Source organism: Jaculus jaculus, chromosome 18 (genome assembly GCF_020740685.1).
Source record: "Jaculus jaculus isolate mJacJac1 chromosome 18, mJacJac1.mat.Y.cur, whole genome shotgun sequence".
NCBI classification, from domain to species: domain Eukaryota; kingdom Metazoa; phylum Chordata; class Mammalia; order Rodentia; family Dipodidae; genus Jaculus; species Jaculus jaculus.
The window spans coordinates 50,972,588-50,998,080 of record NC_059119.1 but is presented as its reverse complement, the minus strand read 5'-3'; the positions used below and the strand labels follow the sequence as shown (position 1 = coordinate 50,998,080).

The 25,493-nt window shown below is 46.9% G+C and overlaps 1 protein-coding gene across 2 annotated transcripts in view; it reads left to right on the top strand.

The window, feature by feature from the left end:
* Eml4 (EMAP like 4) overlaps positions 1–18,310 on the top strand; it is a 133,846-nt gene extending 115,536 nt beyond the window's left edge. For both annotated transcript variants that reach the window (XM_045137313.1, XM_045137312.1), the window contains 7 exons: positions 378–445; positions 5,379–5,467; positions 7,857–7,954; positions 11,035–11,122; positions 11,616–11,714; positions 14,197–14,327; positions 15,593–18,310. In XM_045137313.1, coding sequence (XP_044993248.1) covers positions 378–445; positions 5,379–5,467; positions 7,857–7,954; positions 11,035–11,122; positions 11,616–11,714; positions 14,197–14,327; positions 15,593–16,036 — 1,017 coding nt within the window. In that variant the 3' untranslated portion in view covers positions 16,037–18,310. The remainder of the gene's footprint in view (positions 1–377; positions 446–5,378; positions 5,468–7,856; positions 7,955–11,034; positions 11,123–11,615; positions 11,715–14,196; positions 14,328–15,592) is intronic.
* Positions 18,311–25,493: the final 7,183 nt, after the last annotated feature.

Here is a 25,493-nt window from a genome sequence, read left to right as displayed (position 1 = left end):
GCTGCTCACTAACAGACTCGACTGTCCTCTATTTTTAATTTTGAGGAGTATTTTACTGTATTTTCTCAGCCCACCCAGACACCCACCTCTTCTGGCCCCAAAGGAATGCACTGTACAGGTGCTTGTTACTGTCCTTCTTTCCACTGTTTGACCACAGCCGGGCGGTCCTTCCCCTCGCCAGTCCGCCAGCACATCCCATCGTTCCCTGACATTCTCTTCCTCTCATGAAGTAGTATCTCTTACTGGTTACAGTAAAGTTGATCAGATTCCCATGTTGATGTGAAACAAATTACTTTCAGAGTTGTTTTTACTGTTGTGAAATAGATCTAGGGAGACCTTCTCACGTACGCCCCAACAGCTGTCTGTCTGTCTTCTAGGAACCAGGACACTGTGCAGATTTTCACCCAAGTGGCACAGTGGTGGCCGTGGGAACGCACTCAGGCAGGTAGGGCGTCTCACGCGAGCCGAGGGGTCTGAAGTGGCAGGATATTCTGTCTGATTGGGAAAACGGATCCTACAGGTAGCACACTTACTATGCGTGTTGTGCACTCCTTTAATCCCAGCTCTTGGGAGTCAGAGGTAGGAGGATACCTGTGAATTTGAGGCAAGCCTGGGACTACGTAGTGAATTCCCGGTCAGCCTGACCTAAAGTCGGACACTTAAGTTTGGGCTGGAAAGATGGCTTAGCATTAATGCACTTGCCTGCAGAGCCTAAGGACCCACGTTCAATTCTCCATTACTCATGTAAGCCAGGTACACGTGGTGGTGCATGTGTCTGGAGTTCATTTGCAATAACTAGAAGCCCTGACATGCCCATTCTCTGTGTGTGTCTCTTTCTCAAATAAATAACTAAAAATAAAAGATTAAAATTAATCCTAGCTAAACATTATTGTGGGTGGGATGTAGCTCAATAGTAAAGGCCAACTAGCATATATGCCTTACATTCAGTCTTCCCACAGGCACACACACCACCTTTTGGGTCTGGCTTTCCATGGGGGCCAGGGAAGTAAACTTGGGCCAACAGGCTTTGCAAACAAACGCCTTTGACCATTGAGGCATATCCCCATCCCAAGACCCACTTCATGATGAGATGAAGTATGAAGAAAATCATTTTTCATTTTTTTGCATTTATTTGCAAGCATAGAATGGGCACACTGTGGGCCTGTTCTCACTGCAAACAAACTCCATATGCATGAGCCACTATGTACATATGGCTTTATTGTGGGTACTGTGGAATCGAACTAGGGCTGTGCGGCTTCATAAGCAAGCACCTGTAACCGCTAAGCTATCGTCCCCAGCCCCAGCACTTGGGAGGCAGAGGTAGGAGGATTGCCAAGTGTTTAAGGTCACTCTGACACTACATAGTAAATTGAAGGTAAGCCTGGGCTAGAGTGAGACTCTCCCTTGTTGGGGGGGGGGGTGGAATTGCTCCTCAGATGCTCCTTCGCCTTGGGATGAGGGCTTCCTTACAGAGCTGGGGGCCCAAGAGCAGCAGCTCCACCAAGAAGTCTCATTCTGTCCTGAATAAAGACTGACCAGTGGACACTTGAGGTTCCTTGTCCATGTCCAGAATTATGAGACCCCAAAACAGCACTTCTTTCTAAATTTAATTATTTGAGACAAATAAAGGGCAGACAGAAAGAAGATGAGTATGGGAACTGGGAAATCACACCCAGGCCATCAGGCTTTGCAAATAAGTGTCTTTAAGTGCTGAGCCATTTCTCCAGCCCTCCTCTTGTATTCTGGGGGTGTGTAGGGTCTCAATCTAGCTGGTCTAGAACTCATGGTGATCCTCCTACTTCCCCTCTCCTTCCCTCCCCAGTGCTGGGATTAAAGACATGTGCCACCACGCTAGTCCACACATTTCAGCATATGGGTATGACGCCTTCATCAACTAATGATGTGTGTAGCAGCGCTGCACGATTTGTGTGGGTGTGGTTGTGACTCTGCTCAGCCACAGTCTGGTTAGTCCTTTGTAGAACCACCCAGGCTTAGTGCGGCGGCAGCTCTGCTGCTCTGTGCTCTCACCAGCACCGGAAGTCCTTTCACCGCATCGTCAGGGTTCTTTTCTAACATTTATTTTTTATTTTTATTTATTTGATTGAGAGAATGGGTGTGCCAGGGTCTATAGCCACTGCAGACGAACCCCAGGTGCATATGCCACCTTGTGCATCTGGCCTCATGTAGGTTCTGGGGAATCTAACCTGGGTCCTTTTACTTTGCAGGCAAACACCTTAACCACTAAGCCATCTCTCCAGCCCCTTTACAGGTTTTTGTTTTGTTTTGTTTTGTTTTTTTGTTTTGTTTTTAATTCAGAAGTGAGAATACATTCAAAATGGGTTGATGGGCGTATCAGGTTGGCGTGTTCCAGCCAAGCAAGGAAGTCTCTGCTTCAGGCCTCAGATGCTGACTGATGACATGCTGATTAGCCTTTGGGTTGGTGGAAGCTAGGAATCTGAGCTTTCCACAAGGCTTTACTTAGTGTCGCAAGAATGAGAATGAATTTATTCGTTAGTTTTTTTATGAGCAGAGACAGAATGGTGCATCATGGCCTATGGCCTCTGCAAATGAACTCCAGACACACGTGCCACTTTGTGCATTTGGCTTTACATGGATAAAGGGGAATTAAACCTGGGCCAGGATACTTTGCAAGCAAATGCTTCTTTAAGCACTAAGCCATCTCCCTGGCCCCTTCACAGTGTCTGTTATCTGTATTTTGGTTACCCATTGGGGTGTTTGCTTCCTTTTTCTTGCCTCATTGTTCTGACTGGAATGCTCAGTACAGAATTGAACAGAAATGGGAGAGCACGCATGTTTGCTCGTCTCTACTCAAGGGGAAAGTGTTCACCCTGCAGCTGGGAGCCTAGGTGTGCCAGTACTGCGGAGGTGCCTTTTTCATTTAAGGAAATGTTGTTAAGTGTGTTGAATCAAGAAAGGGTGTGGAGGGCTGGAGAGATGGCTTAGTGGTTAAGCGCTGGCCCGTGAAGCCTAAGGATCCCCGTTCAAGGCTCAGTTCCCCAGGACCCACGTAAGCCAGATGCACAAGGGGGTGCATGCGTCTGGAGTTCGTTTGCAGTGGCTGGAGGCCCGGATGCACCCATTCTCTCTTATCTCTCTCTGCCTCTTTCTCCCTCTGCCACCCATAAATAAATTAAAAAGAAAGGCTGTTGAGGGGCTGGGGAAGTGGCTTAATGGCAAGGCACTTGCATGCAAAGCCAAAGGACCCAGGTTTGCTTCCCCACATTAGCCAGATGCACAAGCGGGGCACATGCATCTGGAGTTTGTTTGCAATGGCTGGAGGCCCTGGTGTGCCCATTCTTTCTCTGTCTCCTTCCCGCTTGCAAATAAAACGTTTTTAAACAGGGTGGGGGGTGTTGAAAGCCTGTTGTGGTGGCACATGCCTTTAATCCTTTAATCCCTGCACTCAGAAGGCAGAGGTAGAGGCCACCCTGAGACTACATAGTGAATTCCAGATCGTCATGGGCTAGACTAAGACCCTACCTTGAAAAACCAAAAATAAACAAGGTTGGAAAGGAGAGGTGGCTGATGGAAAGAGGTGACATACAGAAGACCTGAGTTTGTGGTCTGTAGTGACAGTGTAATAAATCTGACAAGGAAGCTGGCTGGAAAGATGAGCGTGTTAAGTATATAGACCTTAGGTTTTTACTTAGAATCATCGACCGGGAGAGACTTCAGTGTCCAGCTCAACTCAGCACTTTTGGCAGCAGCTACAATCCTAGCCAGTTAATGGAACTAAAATGTTCCAAATTCCAACTCAGATACCACTGATTGTAAAGGTTCTGAGTCTAAGACAGTGTCCCTTCAGGGGCTGGAGCGATGGGTCAGCAGTTAAGGCGTTTGCTTGCAAAGCTTAATGACCCAGGTTTGACTCTCCGGTGCCCACATAAAGCCAAGTGGCAAATGCATCTGGAGTTTGTTTGCAGCAGCTGGGGGCCCTGACACAACCATTCTGTCTTCTGTCTGTCTCTCTGCTTGCAAATACAAATAAACAAAAATATTTTACAAAGTCCCTTCATTTCAAAACATTTTAGTAATAATAGCTAAGGTTTTCATCTTTGGCAAGACTAGAAAACACTTCCACACTCACATCACGGCATGCATCTTCTCACACACTCGTCACCATCACCACACACAGACACACAGGTTTTCCCCTTAGTGGTGTGGCAATAGTCACTTGAAATGTAGCTGAGTTGAAGCCAGTGAATACATTCGCAGTTCACTTTCCTCCTGTCAGCAAGTGCGGAGGAAGTGGGGAGGCAAAGCGCCCTCTTTCGGGGTTCCTTGAAATCACACCAGACACATGGCTCAGTGCCAGTCCCTGGCACCCGCACAGTCCCAGTCCTGCCCACCTCACCCACGAAGCTCTTACTCCGCCCGACGCCCTTCAGGGTTCAGCTCAGCTCGCCCCCCCCTTCTTCTAGAGGTGTGGCTGTACCTGCTGTCATCCCTCCTCTCTGCGGGTCCCTCTGTTAACTTTTCTGACCATCACGTCATTCTTCTCCTAACTGCCTCGTTGACTTTCCTCTCACTCGAGTAGTCCTCAAGAACACTGACCCTGTCGTCAAAACAGTGCCTGCCAGAGACACAATTGATGTTGAGTGAAAACTTAACATAGCCAGGGTGAGGTGGCACACGCCTTTAATCCCAGCACTTGGGTGGCAGAGGCAGGAGGATCACTGAGTTCCAAGCCACCCTTAGACTACAAGAGGGAATTCCAGGTCAGCCCCTGGGCTACAGTGAAGCTCTACCTTGAAAAACCAAAAAAGACAAAGGAAAATAGAAATGAGAAAATTATTAGGTATGTTTGTTCATGCTGCACTTTGAGAAATGAACTCATCCTTCATTAGAAGAGGAAAAACACATTCTACTTAAAAGATTGTTCAGGACTGGAGAGATGGCTAAGTGGTTAAGGCACTTGCTTGTGAAGCCTAAGGACCCAGGTTCAATTCCCAGGACCCATGTAAGCCAAATGCACAAGATGGCACATGTGTGTGGAGTTTGTTTGCAGTTGCTGGAGGCCCTGTCATGCCCATTCTCTCTATCTGCTTTTTTCTCCCTCTCTCTTTCTTCAAATAAGTAAATAAATAATAAAAAAATTTTTTCAAAAAAGATTTTCAAGCCAGGTGTGGTGGCTCATGCCTTTAATCCCAGCACTCAGGAGGCAGAGGTAGAAGGATCGCCGGGAGTTCAAGGCCACCCTGAGACTCCATAGTGAATTCCAGGTCAGCCTGGACTAGAGTGAGACCCTACCTCCAAAAAAAAAAAAAAATAATAATTGAAACTTTAAAATGTACACAGTGCCAACAACTTTCTGAATAAACATCTGCGTAAAGTTTCAATTTGTCCTTCTCAAACAGGTGGTTTGTTCTGGATGCAGAAACCAGAGACCTCGTTTCTATCCACACCGATGGGAACGAGCAGCTCTCCGTGATGCGCTACTCAGCAGGTAGGCGAGTCTGCCCAGCCCCATCCTAGCGTTCACAGCCCTCTGCTCGCTGGCGCTCTCTTACTTCTGACAAAGATGACTTGATTATTGTCTGCTCTCAAGAGCTGTGAAGTATTCAGTGTGTTTCCCTAAACAGCAGACTGCATGTCCCTACTGGGCCAGAGACACCGGTCAGTGGTGGAATGGTTCCCTGGCATGTGGTGCTGTGGACGTGATCCCCAGTACCACAGAAGCAAGCCAATGAGCCACACATGGTGGCTCCTTTAACCCCAGCACTTGGAAGGCAGAGACAGGAGGATTGCTATGAGTTTGAGGCCAGCCTAGGACTACAAAGTGGTTGCAGGTCAGCCTGGGCCAGAGTAAGACCCTACCTTGGGGGACAGGGGGAGCAAACAAACCAACAAATTACACAATTCCACTTTTGGAAACTACAAAATGTCTGCTAAAATTAAACAACTTTATAACCCTCAAGCAAATATGAATTTAGAATGAATTGCTAGAATGACATTTGCTGTTGAAAATAAACAGTACAATCAAATATCCCAGACACTAGAATTTTGAGTAGATACTAGGTCAAATACTATACCTAGTTATAGTTAGCTCCCTCGTCCTTGCATATAAGAGGTTATAAAGACTGAAAACTCAGTGTAGCTAAGTGGTAGAGCACTTGTCTCTCACACGTGAGGCCTTAAGTTCAGTCCTCTTTACCACAAAAAAAAAAAAAGAAAAAAGAAATTGTATTCTCTCTCACTTACTCTGCCTCTTTCCCTCTCTCAAATAAATAAATAAAAATAAAATATTTTTTTAAAATTTAAAGAGGGGCTGGAAAGATGGCTTAGTGGTTAAGGTGCTTGCCTGCAAAGCCAAAGGACCTCAGTTTGATTCCCACATAAGCCAGATGCACAAGGTGGCTCATGTATCTGGAGTTTGTTTGCAGTGGCTGGAAGCCCTGGCGTTCCTATTCTCTCTCTCTCTCTCTCTAACAAATAAATAAATAATATTTTTTAAAAAAGAAATTGTGGTAATATTCAGAATATGCAGATGTCACAGACCTTTTCAGTTCTTTAGAATCTAGTTCCATTATGTCTGTTTACATAGTCAAAATCCATTTGTTGGGCTGCAGAGATGGCTTAGTGGTGAAGCCTAAGGACCCAAATTTGATCTCCCTCCAGATCCCACATAAGCCAGACACGCAAAGGTGACAAGCGCAGGGTTGCACATGCACGGTGGGCGTGCAAAGGTCACAAGCGCAGGGTTGCACATGCACGGTGGGCGTGCAAAGGTGACAAGCGCAGGGTTGCACATGCACGGTGGGCGTGCAAAGGTCACAAGCGCAGGGTTGCACATGCACGGTGGCCGTGCAAAGGTGACAAGCGCAGGGTTGCACATGCACGGTGGCCGTGCAAAGGTGACAAGCGCAGGGTTGCACATGCACGGTGGGCGTGCAAAGGTGACAAGCGCAGGGTTGCACATGCACGGTGGGCGTGCAAAGGTCACAAGCGCAGGGTTGCACATGCACGGTGGGCGTGCAAAGGTCACAAGTGCAGGGTTGCACATGCACGGTGGGCGTGCAAAGGTCACAAGTGCAGGGTTGCACATGCACGGTGGGCGTGCAAAGGTCACAAGTGCAGGGTTGCACATGCACGGTGGGCGTGCAAAGGTCACAAGTGCAGGGTTGCACATGCACGGTGGCCGTGCAAAAGTGACACAAGTGCAAGGTTGCACATGCACAGTGGGCGCGCGGGCTTCTTGAGTTTGACTGCAGTGGCTAAGGCCCAGTTACTCTGTCTCTTTAAAAACGTCTGTTTAATTAGATGAAGTGTTCAGTTCATCATAAGAATTTGCGCTGCACAGATGGTTCAATGGATGAAGGTGCTTGCTTGCAAAGTGTGACGGCCTGAGTTCAGTTTCCCAGTACCCACATAAAGCCAGATGCACAGAGTGGCACATGCATCTGTAGTGCATTGGCAGTGGCTGGAGGCCCTGGTGAACTCATTTTCTCTCTCTTCTATCTCTGCGTGCAAATAACTATGTATGTGTGTGTATGTATGTATATTTTGAAACAATGTTTTTATTTATTTACTTGTTTTTGTTTTTTTTTTTGAGGTAGGGGGTCCCACTCTAGTCCAAGCTGACCTGGAACTCACTCTGTAGCTCCAGGCTGACCTGGAACTCAGGCAGTCCTCCTCCTGCCTTCCAAGTGTTGGAATTAAAGGCATGTGTCACCACACCTGGCTTTTTTTTTTTTTTTAATTCTTATTTTGTTTTGTTTGTGATAACAGTAAAATTGATAGAATTTAACTTTTGTAAAAAAAAGTCTTAGTATATATAGATCCAATAAAGTAACAGTAAATTTCTCTAGTTAGTAATTTTTCCTCTTGAATTCCAGATGGGACTCTCCTGGCTGTAGGATCTCATGACAATTTTATTTACCTGTACGCAGTCTCAGAAAATGGAAGAAAGTACAGCAGATATGGAAAGTGCACTGTAAGTATGAACTAAAAGAAGCTAAGTTGTAAAGTGATCGAGAAACTTTCCTCGTGTTAAAAAGAGAATTATGTGGGCTGGAGAGATGGCTTAGCGGTTAAGCGCTTGCCTCTGAGGCCTAAGGACCCCGGTTCGAGGCTCGGTTCCCCAGGTCCCACGTTAGCCAGATGCACAAGGGGGCGCACGCGTCTGGAGTTCGTTGGCAGTGGCTGGAAGCCCTGGCGCGCCCATTCTCTCTCTCTCCCTCTGTCTTTCTCCCTGTGTCTGTCGCTCTCAAATAAATAAATAAAAAATGAACAAAAAAAAATATTTTAAAAAGAGAATTATGTGGTGGTCACGTTGAGGCAGCTGCTGTTTCTGTCGGTAGTAAACTCTCTCATCTCCTCCTCTGAGACCTGAGATGGCCATGGCTGAAAATGGCCTGCAGCTGGTCGGCTGCCTAGCATGCATGAAGCCCTGAGTTTGATCCTTGGCACTGTCTAAATTGACCCAGTGCCCCATACCTGTAATCCCAGCACTCAGGAGGTAGAGGCAAGAGAATGCGATGTTAAAGCCATCCTTGGCTACATAGTGAGTTCAAAGCCAGTTCATAGTTGGTTACCTAACTTTAGAAATTAATCATTGCCTGTGCTCAGAGGCATGTCATTGTTTCTCTCCCGTTGGCTAATGAAAGGCAGTTTTTGTTTTTTTCAAGGTAGGGTCTCACTCTAGCCCTGGCTGACCTGGAATTCACTGGGTCATCCAGGGTGGCCTCGAACTCATGGCAATCCTCCTACCTCTACCTCCCGAGTACTGGAATTAAAGGTGTGCGCCACCACGCCTGGCTAAATTAGGCAGTTTAAAAAGCTATTTCTGTTAGAAACTTTCAGAGTAACACTTTTTGAAAATACAGTGGGTCAGAAAGAAGTCTCAGAGACCAGGCATGGTGGTGCATCCCTTTAATCTCAGCACTTGGGATGCAGAGGTAGGTGGATCACTGTGAGTTCGAGGCCACCCTGAGACTACATAATGAATTCCAGGTCAGCCTGGGCTAGAGAGAGAAAAGGGGGGGGGGGGGGGAGAGCAGTGCTGGAGAGATGGCTTAGCGGTTAAGGCTCTTGCCTACGAAGTCTAAGGACCCAGGTTCAACTCCCCCAAACCCATGTAAGCCCAGATGTACATGGTGGCACATGCATCTGGAGTTCGTTTGCAGTGGCTAGAGGCCCTGGTGCACTCTATACTCTCTCTGTCTGCCTCTTTCTCTCTACTATTCTCTCAAACAAATTAATAAAGTTATACCAAGTCTCAGGCTGGAGAGATGGCTTAGCAGTTAACCTTAAGCAATTAACAGTACTTGCCTGCAAAGCATGAGGACCCAGGTTTGTTTCCACAATAAACACATAAAAACCAGATAGACAAGGTGGCACTTGCTCACTCACTCATTCTCAAGTAAATAAAATATTAAAAAAAAAAAAAAAAAAAAAAAGGAGCCAGATGTGGTTGTGTACACCTTTAATCCCAGCACTTGGAAGGCAGAGGTAGGAGGATTGCCGAGAATTCGAGGCCACCCTAATACTACATAGTGAGTTCCAGGTGAGCCTGGGCCAGAGTGAGACCCTACCTCAAAAAAACAAAATAAATAAATAAATAAAAACTGTGCATGAAATGGCGTGGCAGTGCATGCTTTAATCCCAGCACTCAGGAGGCAGAGGTAGGAGGATCACCATGAGTTTGAGGCCACTCTGAGACTACATAGTGAATTCCAGGTCAGCCTGGGCTAGAGTGAGACCCTGCCTCAGGGCAAAAAAAAACTGTACATGAGAAAATAATTGAAATATAAATGTGCATATTTGCAGTGTAGCACTGTGGGGACTATCATAGATTTAGAAAGATCTTGGGACACATCATTATGCATTGGAATAATTAGACTCTAGTAATTAGAAAACTTGTGTGAATGATTAACTATATCTGAGGTACATTGAATTGATTATTAACCTAAGAAAAAAATAAAAGGATGCAAGCACAAGGTTTGTAATTTAAAAGAAAAAAAAAAAGACTACAGGAGATGAAGTGATTTTGAGTGTGAACCTGGAGGAATTGACAAACAGGAAGATGTATGTGATGTATCCGAGATACTGTTGGGCATCATCAAACATACATGTAAAGCTAACAGAATTCAGTGGGAGGGGTGTTAATTTTCCAGTGTGAGAATAGCAGGTAAGAAGAAAAAGATAACTGTTTTGAAGAGCCAGGTGATAACTGGGCTGGTGGCTGGGCAGGAATGCAGTGCTGGGCGGCTTTGCTCACCCGGGTGGCGATGGGAGTTCTCCTGCAGAGTCACTGCCTGCAACACGCACACAGCCCTGGAAATGAACGCGGCACTCTCAGACCTGGAACCACTAATCACATGAATGAGCCTGACAGACGATATGATACCTTTTTCTCATGTTTTTATGATTTATTTATTAGAGAGAATGAGCATGCCTTTAGTCACTGTAAACAAACTCTAGATGCATATGCCACCATGTGAATTTGGCTTATGTGGGTCCCGGGGAACCAAACCTGGGTTCTTATGCTTTGCAGGCAAGTGCTTTAACCACTAAGCCATCTCTCCAGCCCTATGATTGATATCTTTTGTAGTGTTTTCTCAGATGCAACTTTAAGAGCCTTTCTTAGAATGCTCTAGCAGAGGTAGTTGGTACCTGTTTCTAGTATGTATGTAGAGAAGCCAGCAGGGTCCACCAAGATTTCAAGTACTTAATGTTGCTGTGGTGTGCAGTCCCTTGAGCTTCAGGCCAGTGAAAGAGAACCAAAGACCTGCTGAGGGCCCTGTTGTGTTCTACACGCTCAGATGCTGGCACTTAGGGGTCCTGGCCAAAAAAAGATACATACATATATATATATGTATGTATGTATGTATGTATGTATGTATGTATGTACGTACGTACGTACGTATGTGTAAATATATGTATGTATATATATATGTATATGTATATATGTATATGTATATATATATATATAAAAAATATGCATGCACTGTTGGTGAATTTCTAAAGCATTATTCAAAACTCTTAAGTGCTTTCATATTACTCTTTCCCTAGGGACATTCCAGCTATATCACACACCTTGACTGGTCCCCAGACAACAAGCATATAATGTCTAACTCAGGCGACTACGAGATACTGTACTGTAAGTATGAATGATCAGAGGTGGGCTCAGAGGGGTCTGTGGGGCTGACACGGATGGGCTGCATGGAACTGAGTCGTGCGGAGTGCATGCAGCCCTGATCCTGGCAAAGCACTGTGGACCCGAGCTAAGTAACGAGCCCCACACGAGCGTCACTTCTCCAAGAAAGTGGTGCATTCAATTAGTGGTGTAGAGCTGTCACGGTGAGAATCACTGCGAGACAGGTGCCACACAAAATGGTTCCTAGAGCCAGGCAGGGGGGATTACAAAGGATGAGTATTTATGCTTTTTAGGTGGAAAAAAAAAATCCATGAGAAACACTATACTTCTGTAAGAGCCTGTTAAGTAAACACCTTCTTTCCCTTGTTAAACGTGTCTTCACGTTTTCCAGTGTATGGGGCATAAATACAGTAAACGTGGCTAGTCTGAGTCAAGATGCACTTTAAATACATTGTGCCCAGCACTGTGACTGTACTCCCTGTCTCTAAACTTAAAGGGGACGTTGAAAATGGCTGCAAGCTAATCAGGAACCGGTCTGACTGCAAGGACACCGACTGGACGACATACACCTGCGTGCTAGGCTTTCACGTCTTCGGTAAGGACACGACAGCTGTGCAGAGGCAGTCTGAACGTTTATATGGACTATGTTTACTTACATAACGCTAAGAATACTTTGTGTTAATCACTACGAATGTCAGGTTCATAAAAATCAAAGCTATTAGGATTAAACCAACGTGAGATTTGTTCTCAAACCCCACTTTTTGTCCGCAACATATATGAGAGACAAGAGGAAAGAAACCGACATAGTCGTATAGATTACCTTTTATTAATTTGAGAGAAAATGAACGAGTGCATGAGTGTGCCTGGGCCTCCTGCCACATCTGGCTTTACATGGGCACTGAGGAATCAAACTCAGGCCACCAGGCTTTGCCAGTAAGTACCTTTTACCACAGAGCCATCTTTCCATCCCCACTGGAAGCTTTTTAAATCAGTAAAGGCTTATTTTGTTATTTAGTTTTTGAGGCAGCGCCTCACTGCAGCCCAGCCTGCCTGGGGCTCCTGTCACCGCCCCCTCCCCAAGCCTCCCAAGTGCGGGAACTTGAGCCGCGCTCCTTCACGCCTGTCCAACAGAGGCGTGTCACGTCGCAGCTTTAACTCACATACCGTGCGAGTCACCTGAAGGGCCCACTTGACATTTGCTGGTTTTCCCGTATTCAGTCACGACATATCGTGATCTAGTTTTAGAGCTTTTTTCCACCATTAAAAACTGTGCCCAGTCGTCCCTCCCCACTGCCCCCTGTCCGCACTCCAGCCACCACAGACCCATTTCTCTAAACTTTAGAAGCCTACACGTGTGAGCTCGGCACGGGTTTCTTTCCTTTGGCATAGCATTTTGAGAGTCTTTCATGGGGAAGCCTGTGTCTGTAGCCTTTCTAATGGAAGACTGTTTTGTTAATTCATTAATCAGCTGAACACGTACATTCTTCCAGGTACTGTCTTAGACGTGTTCTTATTCTCGCGGGCATATGCCACATAGCAGCTGTATGTTGTGTCTTGAGCCACTACCGCTCTGCAAGGTGGCTGTACCTGTGCACTCCCCCTCCCCCCGTGTCCTCGCCGACAGGGTCACTCTTCACTCTGCCACATAAAAAGCGTGTGTGTGTGCGCACACTGCGCACGCTCAGGCCTAACCCAGGGTCTTTCTCTTGCTCCACAAGCACTCTCCCACTGAGCTGAATTCCCCACCTCTACATACAAAATCGCTTTTAGCAGACAGTATTTAAAGATAAAATTTGTGAGTTATTTCTAATCCAGTGTTTTGGATATTTCTAGAAGTCAGTCCTCTTAGTCTTCCTCCATCTCTAGATGACCCTTCTGAAGGGTTTTTAGGATAAATGGGAAAGAGCAGGGCGTAGTAACACACACTGTAATCTTTGCACTTCATAGCCTGAGATGGGAGGATCTCCAGTTTGAGGCAAGGGTAGGCTACACAATGGAATCATGAAGAATTAACAAAGCCTTGTTTTGTGAAGAATTAAAAGGATGTTATACTCGGCAGTTACAATGCTACATATGAGTATGACACGGAAACCTGAAGCAGGTACCCAAACTGCTAAATTTTCCTTGTGACAGGGTAAAATTGTGCTGTCTCCTCTGGCCATATCTTAAAGTTGAACATCTTTATGCTGTGTGTTAGAAAATGAATCCAGTGTTAAGTCTAAACTCTGGTAGGCTAGTGAAAAATTAAAAACAAAATAATTAACTTGGTCTGAAATAATAATCTGGATGAAATTTAAGCAGTAACTTGCCTGACAGATTTGTTTTGTTAGTCAAGGTCTCGCTGTAGCTAGCTCAAGCTGACCTGGAATTGTGTGTAGTCTCAGGGTGGCCTCAAACTCAGAGCAATCCTCCTACCTCTGCCTCTCGAGTGCTGGGACTAAAGGCCTGTGCCACCACGCCTGGCTGCATGGTAGTTCTAATAAGTATTTACTTACTTGTTAAACCAAGTAAGTGTTTTGACTTGTTTCTATGCATTTACTTAAAAAAAAAAAGAAAGAAAGAAAGAAAGAAATATTTGTTCTCTGGGATGTCATTCCACTGTAGAATCTGAACATCTCAGCCTTTACACGTAGCAATAGTTTTAATCGAATTTAATAGAAGTCTGCTCACTTACATTGAACAGCGTCACCAAGTGCCTAAGAAGATCACACTTGGCATGTCTTTTCTTTGGACATAATGTTTCAGGAAAACTGGGATATATGCTAGAGCTGTGTGTGGCTGACACTGTGGTTTTCTTGGAGGCATCTGCCCGGAAGAGGGACGTACAGGTCACTTTGAAGGCTTAGTGCTGTGGCTCTTTTTTTTTTTTCTTCTTCTTCCCCATTTCACTTTACAAATAACTGGTAAATTGTCCTCTAACTAGAGACATTTAGGAACTTAAGTGCTGAGGTGAGTCAGGGAGCAGCTACTGGAGCAGCGCATCTGCTGGGTACCTCAGAGGAGCGCTGGGTCTGTGCTGGCCGCCGGGACTCTTTGCAGTCACCCCCTAACATCAGTCGCTCGCCCCGTTTCCCTAGGTGTCTGGCCAGAAGGGTCCGATGGGACAGACATCAACGCGCTGGTGCGATCCCACAACAGGAGGGTGGTGGCCGTGGCCGACGACTTCTGCAAAGTGCATCTGTTCCAGTACCCCTGCTCCAAAGCAAAGGTACCGTAACTCCGCGCGCCAGTCTGGAAACCCTGCGTGTGTCGTGGATGAGAAAGAAGAAAGCATTCGTAGGTCAGCGACTTCCCCTGCTGACCCTCAGACGCAGCTTGTCTTCTCCCTCCGCACCACTCCAGGGAGCGCTGAGAGCCGCTTATCCTCTCTGTTGCTGTTTCTGATTTTTGGCACTTTCCAATTAACCCTGTTTCCTTTTTTAATATATATTTTATTTGAGAGAGAAGGAGGTAGAGGGGGTGTGCCAGGGCCTCGAGCCTCTGTGAATGACCTGCAGATGCGTGCGCCACCTTGTGCATCTGGCTTACGTGGGTCCTAGGGAATCGAGCCTGGGTCCTTTGGCTTTGCTAGAAAGCTCCTTGACCATTAAGCCATCCCTCCAGCCCTGATCCTATTTCCTAAATCACCTGTAATCTTAATGATCTAGAAAAATGTCCTCCTGGCCAGCTCATGAAAAGAGTTACTAAGCTTATGATAAGTATACTATCTGACATCCAGACATTTAGTTTTTTGGGTTTTTTCCTCCAGGTAGGGTAAAAAAATAAATAAATAAATAAATAAATAAATAAATAAATCTGTAGCCCAGATTGACCTGGCAGTCACTCTTCAGTTCCCGGCTGGCCTCAAACTCACATGCATTCTCCTACCTCTGGCTCCCAAGGGTTGGGATTAAAGGCATGCACCACCATGGTTGGCACCCATTTGGCTATTTTTATAAAGATATACTGAGAAAGTTCAGGTGTGCAGTTGGTCTTACTGTCCTGTGATGCTCAGGCTGGCCTTGCATTCTCGCAGCGGTCCTTTGGCCTCCTGAGTGCTGTTACAGGCGGCCCCCCCCCCACACACGCGCGTCTTTTCTCGTAGCCCAGGCTGCCTTCAGACACAGTGATCCCTCTACCTCAGCACCCCAAATGCTGGGATTACAGGCACAGACCACTGAGTCTGACAAACACACCAGGCTCTCGTTTCTCCCCCACCACTCCCTTTGGTGATATTATTGATTTGTTTGCTCTTTTTTGTGCGTTTTACTTTGTTTCCTTTACTCATTTATCTTTCTTGTTTCTCCTTTTATGTCAGAATGTATTGAAGGGAAATTACTGCTGGCTTTCTTTCTCAGATGTATGGCTGTGGCTTTGATTTGAGCTCCCTGGCTTCTCAAGCTGACTTAGTCTCCCTCGTCTACCCATCTCCCCTGCCCCGCGTCGGCTCGTGAAGAATGAGCTTAGTTTTCCTCTCCATCTGATCTCTTGCAGGCTCCCAGTCACAAGTACAGTGCCCACAGCAGCCACGTCACCAACGTCAGTTTTACTCACAATGACAGTCACTTGATTTCAACCGGTGGAAAGGACATGAGTATCATTCAGTGGAAGCTTGTGGAAAAGTTATCTTTGCCTCAGAATGAGGTCACAGCAGATTCCGCTCTAAGCAAAGTCCCCGCCTCTTCCATTGAAAGTGTCAGCCAGCCTAACGGCCCCCCGCCGCCGCCCCAGCCCTTCAGCGAGAGCGCCGAGGACGGGAGCAGAGTGAGCAGCTCCCCCACGCTCGTGGAGAACAGCCTGGAGCAGACTGGAGAGCCAGGCGGCGACCACAGCGAGGAGCAGAGCGAAGGGGACAGCGAGGACCTCGCGGAGCCGAGTGCCGAGGAGCCCAGGGCGGAGCTGCCCGCCGACCCGCACGATGCTGCGCTCCTGTGCTAAGACGCAGGCTTGCTCCTGCCGCTGCCTGGGCTTCACCCTCCTGCTCGGCAATCAGGACGGACGGCGATGGGGAGTCCCTGTTGACGGAGACTGTTTTCCGTGACCTGTCGTCTCCGGTAGTCTTACCTGCAGCAGACCTACAGGTGGTTTGGTTTGGGCTCAACCACACGGGGTAAAGGAGAAAACTGAATGCCGGTGTGTGTCACTGCGTTGTGTGTGCGTGTATGGTGTGGATACTGGAAACCAAACCAGCGCCCGCCGACTGAAAGCAAAGTCCTGACGCCTGAACCCGCTTTCTTCAGGTGCCCCCAGGCCTCACACAGGGGTGCTGCTGCTGGTGCCTTGGCGGACTGCCCCTCCTCCTGAGAAGAGGGCAGGAGAGGGCGCTCGCACCAAGACACGGGCCAGCCCACCCGCCTGGCAGATGGAATTTTTTTCAATCAAAAACGTCAGTATTGCCACGTGCAATCATGTTGCCTTCTCAGATGATGCGTTTTCTTAATACAGCGGCTGCCCAGACGTGCTTGTTAGTCTACTATATAGGTGCTGCCTTTTTCTAAGTTACAACAAGGAATAATCCTCAATTTCCTGTGTACAAACTATTTCACCTTAGAACTGAGCATTGGTTTGTTGGAGAGCTTTTAATGTATATTAAACCATGCTACTAAGAAAGAGTGATTCTCCAAGGAGTCCTTTACTGGCCTAAACATTGTCTAATGTTTGGCATTCAAGTGAATGGAAGATTAAAACCGCATGCCTTTAAAACTGAACTGTAATGATTGCCTAGCTAATTGTAGCTTAGCCTTCATCATTAATTTGTTCCCCCAACACAAATACAAACACAGTAAGCTTAAATTGTTGAATTGGTGCTTGAAATTCATGGGTTTAGTTATGATTTTTTTATACAAATTAATTATTCTGAGGGATAAAATGTTCAAAAAAATCAAAAATGCTTTTTTTTTAAACAGAAGTGTGAATAGTAGTCACAGTACTTTTTTTATATAAATTGCAGACTTACCAGATTTGCTATATGTGGTCATTTTTTTCTGAGCCTTGCACATCTAATCTGGCTAGCTTCTTTGTGGGACAACACATTGTAAAGTTGGTGGTGGTGATGTTTTGTTGTTTTGTTTTTCGAGTTTTGTCAGACAACTATGTTTTTCTTAAGTACATGTTTCCTACTTTAAAATAATTAGTGGCAAGTATGCATTTCTTGTATGTTTATACTTTCATTACAAAACTTGTTTTATTTTTTAACTTGCATTGTTTTCATACTTTTTGTTGGTTCATGTTTAGAAACTTTGGATGAGTTCAGAAGTCTTAATTATGCAAGCGTTTACGTGATTGTGCCATTCCAAAGTGCATCAGAACTGTCATTCCCTTCTAGTATCTTCTCAGGAGTAATACATATCAGGTATGTCATCATCATTTGGAAATATGAAAACTCCAGTGAATTCCCAAGGACACTTACAACACTTATCTTCACGCGCTATATGAAAAGGTGTCAGTGTGTGTAAAAGGACAAGTGGAGACACTGTATCTCTAGGTAAGAAGATACCACATCACAAATACTCAGTGTAGATCTCTGTGTGTGTAGTTATGTCTGTGTATATCTCTTTCCTTTTGTTTACAACTATTGTAGTTTTTTTTTTTTAATAAAAAAGGAGGGAAAAAAAAGAAAAAAAAGAAAACACCTCAAAGTAGCTCTCTTCAAAAGAAGAGATCAGTTCCCAGCCACCTGGCGTTTCCGGCGTGCTCCGTGCGCACTCGGCCGAGCACCGGTCTCAGCGCCGGTGTCCACCGTTGGCGGTGGGGGGGGGCATCAGGTCAGCAGGGACATCTGCTCCCTGCGAGAAAGACACTAGGAAATAAGCAAGGAATAAGGAGAAGAAAGTGCATTTCTTTTAGTGCCTGGGGGATACAGTTCTCCATGATAAGCAGGGAATTTATTTGGAGGCATCTGTGTCACCTTTGGGGTTGCCATATACAATGAGATTTATAATCACGATACTCTTGGGTGGTAGTTTCCAAAGACACTACTAATACGCAGAAAGCGTTCCAGCCATCTGCTGCTGGTAACTACTGTTTAATGGTCAGTCAAATCTGTGATAATGGTTGGAAGTAGGCGGGATTATGAAATTGTAGATGTTTTTAGAAAAACTTGTGAATGAAAAATGAATCCAAGTGTTTCATGTGAAGATGAGCCATTTCTATCATGCATTCCGATGTCATGGCAGAAAATTTTGAAGATTAAAGAATAAAAAATGATTTAAAAAAAAAAGGTTTCCTTTGCTTTCTTTCTTTGTTGCTTGGGACACAGTCTGTCTAGCTTTGGGGGAGTCCTCCCACCTTAGCCTCCCCAGCTACGATCACACGGTGGCCCACCAGAGTCCCTTGAGCGGGTCACTGCATTCACACTGCCGGTGGTGTCCACTTATCAGAACACGTGGTGATTCAGAAGGAAACAGTCACCAGCTGGCTGCAGCTGTGGGTAGAATGGTTCTGGCAGCAACAAAACCATCTCGTAACATCAGGAAATTCCTTGTGATTTATGCCCCTCTTTGGTAGGGAACTAAGTTAGCTTTCATGTGTTTCACACGTCCACCTTCTGTCATGCCTAACACTGGGTCACCTGCTTGCCCTGGCCGCCCCCTAGGTGGCCTCTGTGAGGTCCTGGCACTCAGAGGGCCCGACCACCCCGCCTTGTCCCTTCTCTCTGCCTCGCCACAGAGACACTGCTGCTGCAGGATTCTCTGGTCCTGGACAGGAGGTTCTCCTAACTACAGGCTCACAGCCCTTCACTCACACTGACCCATGAGAGGCTCTCCCAGAGCAGGAATTCCTCCCTTCACTAATACCAAGACACCGTGATTAAGGACCTAATCTATGAGGAAATAGTGAACCAGACTTCAGTCATATTGAGGTGTGTTAGTATAAGTTACAGGAACTAGGAGGGTTAGGGTAAATATAGCATAGTGGTAAAGCATTTGATTCACGTATGGGAGGCCCTGAGTTCAATCCTATGCACCACAGGCAAAAGGAACTAAAGTTTCTAGCTTATGCTGGTAGCTCAATGGAGTAAGGTCAGAAAGATGTGCGGTGTGGGGCCGGAGAGATGGCTCAGTGGTTAAGGCGTATGCGTGCACGCCTGAAGGCCTGGATTTTCATTCCCTAGTACCCACGCAAAGCCAGTTGTGTGGATTGGCGCATGCGTCTGGAGTTCATTTGTGGTGGCTGGAAGCCCTGGTGCACCCCTTTCTCCCATGCTCGCTCGCTCTGCTCTACACACTGACACCTTTTCATATAGCGCGTGAAGATAGGCGTTGTAAGTGTCCTTGGGAATTCACTGGAGTTTTCATATTTCCAAATGATGATGATTATTTATAAAAATAAATTTAAAAAATTTTAAAAAATACTTATTTGAAAGTGACAGAAAGAGGCAGATAAAATGGGCGTGTTAGGGCCTCCAGATACTGCAAACGAACTCCAGATGCACATGCCCCCTTGTGTATCTGGAAAACATAGGTCCTGGGGAATCGAGCCTTGAACCGGGATCCTTAGGATTCACAGGCAAGCACTTAACCACTGAGCCATCTCTCCAGCCAATAAAAATTTTTTTTTCATTCTTTTTTTAAATTTTCACAAGATTTATTAACATTTTCCATAGTTATAAAAAATATCCCATGGTAATACCTCCCCCCCTGCAATTTCCCCTTTGAAATTCCATTCTTCATCATATTATGTCCCTATCTCAGTCATTGTTCTTACATATATACAATACCAACCTATTAAAAATAATTTTTAAAAAAGATGTAAGGAGGGTTTTTTTAAAATATTTTATGTTTTTTTTTAATTATTTGACAGTGGGGGGTGCCCCGCCAAAGCCTCCAGCCACTGCAAACAAATTCCAGACGCGTGCACCCTCATGTGCATCTGGCTAACCTGGGTCCTGGGGAATCAAACCTGGGTCCTTTGGCTTTGCAGGCAAAGGCCTTAACCGCTAAGCCATCCCTCCATCCCTGGTTTTTTGAGGTCGGGTTTCACTCTGGTCCAGGTTGACCTTGAACTAACTATGTAGTTTCAGGGTGGCCTCGAATGCACACGGCAATCCTCCTACCTTTACCTCCCGAGTGCTGGGATTAAAGGAAGAGGTCCTGGAAAGAAGATATGAGGAACAGGACCCGTCATTCTCCCCCAAGAGTGTGCAAGTCCGCAGTAGTGGCGCATGTCTGCCACAGCTGGTACCAGGTCCTGCTGGAGAAGCCCTCCTTGTCCACGATGCCCAAGCCTGGTGTCGGGGAGCCCTAGAACACTGTTCAGGGGCTTATCCTTCCAAAGCACGCCATTGAGGGGGGCCGCGGGGGGCAGCTCCTGCCAGCTCAGGGAATGGGGATCTGAGCAAGCCTGAAATTCTGCTTGTCCCCGCCCCCCTCCCCCACTCATCGATCCCTAGATGTGACCTTAAAGCTCTCCTACAAACTCCCTCGCCAAAGGAGCAGGAGTAAATAACACTTAAGTGGACAGAAGACATTTTGTCTCCGCTAGAAATGTCAGCTTGTTTCTAACTTTCGGTACTCTCTCTCTGGGGTAATGTTCTTAGAAGACTGACTTACTGATTTTCTTCTCTTTTTCTTCCTTCCCTCAAGGTAGGGTCTCGCTGTACCCCAGGCTGACCTGGAATTCACTCTGTAGTCTCAGGGTGGTCTCAAACTCATGGTGATCCTCCTACCTCTGCCTCCCAAGCAAGTGCTGGGATTTAAGGTGTGCGCCACCACGCTGGACCTCTATAATTTTTTTTTTTTTAGTTGCCAGTCCAGAAGTCAGGCAGGAAAACTTGGTGCTGTGCCTGTGAAAGAATCAGGGAATCTAAATGGATAATAAATTGTGGTGGCGCACACCTTTAATCCTAGTACTCGGGATGCAGAGGTAGGATTGCCATGAGTTTGAGGCCACCCTGAGACTACATAGTGAATTCCAAGTCAGCCTGGGCTAGAGTGAAACCGTACCTCTGGGAGGAAAAAAAAAAGTCATGGACGGGCGTGGTGGCGCAAGCCTTTTAACTCCAGCACTCGGGAGGCAGAGGTAGGAGGATTGCCTTGAGTTCGAGGCCACCCTGAGACTACATACTGAATTCCAGGTCAGCCTGGGCTAGAGTGAGACCCTACCTCAAAAAAAAAAAAAAAAAGTCATGGTATGGGAACTTCCTCTCCTATTTGCTTTTGAAAGGACCATGGAGAGGAAAAGGGGCCTTTCTACAACAAAGCCTTTTTACAAAATATTTTAGCCTGGACTAGAGTGAAACTCTGCCTCAAAAAAATTACATATATATATATAGGCATACACACACACACACACACACACACACACACACGTGTATATATATATATATAATTTAAGAAAATGAGAATCGGTGCACCAGGGCCTCCAGCTACAGCAAATGAACTCCAGACACCTGTGTCACCCTGTACATATGGCTTATATGGGTCCTGGGGAATCAAACCTGGATCCTTAGGCTGAAGGACTCAGGAACCAGATAGACGCCATGATAGGCTTCAGAATCCTCAGTTAGGCCTTGGTTTCTGTTTCCCGGCAAGGTCTCAGTTTTTATTTTCTGGTAAGGGTGGGTTTAACAGTTACTGGAAACTGATCACGCCAAACATTCCAGTAGTCATAGATAAGTTCAATCCCCCCAGCCCACTTTGCCCGCCAAAATCCTAAACCAATCAGAAGGGTACAAGTGCAGTTACTGTTTAAATCAACCAATCATGTACCCGTACCCATCCTATGTTCAAATCCCTATAAAAACCCTGCCCTCCCGCTACCCCGGGCTCTCGTATGGATCCACTGCCTTGGTGAAGTCAAGAGACTGAGCTTAAGCCCAAAATAAAGCTCCTTTCCCTTGCATACGTGTTTGGTTCTCCTTGGTGGTCACTGGGGATGCCAAGAACTGGGCAGAACAAGGCTTCTAAGGCAAATGCCTTCACTGCTAAACCATCTCTTCAGCCCCTCCCGCCCCCCCACCTTTTTTTTTTTTTTGAGACAGTGTCTCATTAGCGCCACCTGGCTTCCAAGTTAACACCTCGTCAAAGATGACGTTCTTCTGCCTCCACTTCGCAGGTGCTGGGGTTACAGGCGTGTGCCAGCACACCTGGTTTATACGGTGTTGGGGATTGAACCCAGGCCTTTACTGTACCACTGAGCCAACACCCCCAGACCCCAACAGAGCCGTTTTATATTTCTGTCCTCGTGCACTTAAGGGCTGTGTGCAGAGGTCAGAGGAACTTGTGAAATGGGCAGGCGGTCGCTGGTATCCTGCCCAGCCGGGATGGGAGGAGCCCTGAGCACATTAACCTCATCTTGTCCACCCTTCCAATGTGAAGTGGTTGGCACAGGTTGAGTGTTTCCAAAATGGGACCAGAAGTGCTTCAGGGTTCAGGGTTTTTTTTTGTTGTTGTTGGTTTGTTTTGATTTTGGGGTGTTTGCATATGCAAAATGAGATAAAGTCCACAAATGTATTAAATAGACCTGTACACACAGCATGAAGATCATTCATACATGAAAAGTGTTTGCCTTTTTAGTTTTTCCAGGTAGGGTCTCACTCTGATCCAGGCTGACCTGGAATTCACTATATAGTCTCAGGCTGGCCTTGAACTCATGACGATCCACCCACCTCTGCCTCCCAAGTGCCGGGATTTAAAGGCATGCGGCTGTAATTGTGTTTGCATTCTTGAGTGTCATCTGCCACACTCAAAGTTTACCCTGTGCGCCAGCATCTTGATGTTCAAAAAGCTTCGGGTTTTAGCAAATTTTGGATGTAGGACCTGAGTCTTGCAACTCTCACCTGCCACTGGGGAGAGAAAACAGCCTCTAGTGTCGCCTCATTACCGAGGCACTCACTCCCTCCCGGCTTGCTCTGCTCGAAGAGTCACCGCTGCCGTCTTCCTTGTTCTTGGAAACCTCCTAAAGCCACCCAGCCCTGATTTTCTAGGTGCCTGGGCTGAGCCACCTATCCTTAGTCGGAATTAATCAAATGATGGGGAAATAAAAATAGGCAGCCTGGCCGGGCAGGGTGTCGCATGCCTTTAATTCCAACTCAGGAGGCAGAGGTAGGAGGAGCGCTGTGAGTTCAAGGCCACCCTGAGACTACGTAGTGAATTCCAGGTGAGCCTAGGCTGTAGCGAGACCCTACTTAGGAGAGATTAAAATTAAAAATAATAATAAGGCGTCCTGGGAGACAGCAGCATTGAGATGAGGTCACCGGGCTTTCTCCCGAGAGTGACAGGCCCCGGTTTCGCCAGCACAATCCATTTTCACGTGGCCTACGGTTTGCTGCGTTCGAGTAATGTCATCACCAGGATCATTAGCAAGGATGTTGCTCACGTCCTGACATTTTCATTTAGAAGACAAATTAATTCCGAACCGAGCCAAGAATTCCCATGTTGGGGAACTGTAACCTCAACCTAGGAGGCCAGCCCCTATTCTGGGGGCTGGTGAGCAAAACTCAAACCTAACTGCAGTCGCCCCAGACCCCTGGTGGCCTCGGTTAGTTAGTGACATCGCCGTTCTCTGTGTAAGTGACTGTGATTTCGAATTGGGAGGAAATCGCCTAGGGATGCTTTCGTCAGCCTGGATCCTCCTCATGTTAAGTGACACATGGCTATGCTGGCTACAATGGAAAGGGCCCAGTGAACAGTTTGAGCTGCGGGAATCCCTCGGCTCCAGGGGGAAGTTCTGCCCATGGTGGGTGGAAGGGAGTTTTAAGTGGAACCCGGCTGGGCTCGGGCTCTGCCCCCTTGTTGTGAGGGGCGGCAAGGGCAGCCTCTACGGGCCATGAATGAGATCAGCTGTCCCTGTGTCGGAGTTCTGAGAAAGCTGTCCCCTCCAAAGCACAGTGACAGTGTTTGTTTGTCCTGGAAGTCACTAGCAGCGCGACAGGTTGTCAGGAAAGCCTGTAGGTGGCTCTATTAAATAAGGCTGCTGCTGTTCCTAGTCAACAAAGCTCAAGTGGTTTCCATGGAAACTCACGGTAAGACAGATAGGCTTTTCCCCCCTCTCTTATATTAAATCATAGTAGTCAATTACATTTCTTATTAAACATTACCAAATTTAAATACAGGGACTTGTTTGAGAGGGCACTCGGGAAGCCAGAGATGTGGCTATTCGAGCTGATGAGAGCCTTGGAGAACAGCGGTTTGCTTTTCGTTCTTTTAGTAATTTTTATTTTTTTTTAATTTATTTTGCAAGCAGAGACAGAGATAGAGAGAAGAGAGACAGACACAGAGAGAGTGGGCGCACCAGGGCCTTCCAGCCACTGCAAACGAAGTCCAGACACATGCATCTGGCTTATGTGGGTGCTGGAGAGTGCCTTAACCTCTAAGCCATCTCTCCAGCCCCTTTTAAATATTTCTATTATTTATTTATTTGCAAGCAGACAGAGAAGAGAAACAGAATGGGTGCGCCAGGGCCTCCAGCCACTGCAAACGAACTCCAGACACATGCGCCACCTTGTGCATCTGGCTTACGCGGGTCCTGGGGAATCGAACCTAGGTCCTTTGGCTTCTCAGACAAACATCTTAACCGCTAAGCCATTATTTCTCCAGCCCAAGAAGAGCAGTTTTGTATCTGCTCTGTGCCGCTCACGCCGCAGTGCAGGGGACGCACACTAATGGAGAATGTGGGGGAACGGATGGGCAGGGAGGCCTCCAACACGGGCCAGCGGTCCCCACACCTCTCCCTGCCAGCCTGACTGTTCTGACTTCAGGTGTGACACTGGTCACATCCCTGATTTGAAACTCCTGCCTTCTACCTTCCCTCTTCCCTTCCTTTTTTTGGGGGGTGGCTGATTTTGTCTTGCAAAGTGTAATATAAAGCCCACACATCTCTGTATCTTTGGGTATATTCAAAGCATAGGCCCAGGTAATGAGCAGCCACAGGAAGGGGGGACGTTCCCGGCACTTGGAACCAGACCGTGTGACCCTCGGGCCTCGCAGTGACCTTGGTGCGGATGCTCCCCCAGAGGTGACCACAGCACAATCTGGTTTTGCCTTCCAGGGACTGGAACTCCCACCTGGCCCTCTGTTGGTCTCTGTGACCCTGCACATCCCTCCCTCGGGTCTGAGCAACGCAGCAGCCGGTCCACCTGTTTACTCATCCCATGACGTCCCCGGGCAGGCAGCTGCCCTGTCCCCATGGAGGGCTCAGTTTACCTTCTCTCTGTACTCGTGACCGGCCTGTCATCCCGGACACCCCACTGTGCCCTGGTTCACTGTCGCTCAGTTCACTGGGTCTCCCCGACCCTGAGAGCCTTCCTGCTCGCTGCCCGTGGCTCCCGGGCCCCCACAGCACACGACAACCCCACAGCCTGGAGTCTTTGCCTTCTCCAGTCTGTCTTCGAGCCTGGTACCACAGGCTCAGAGAGCTGGTGATGATCGCGAACACCTGCTACTGCCCACCAACC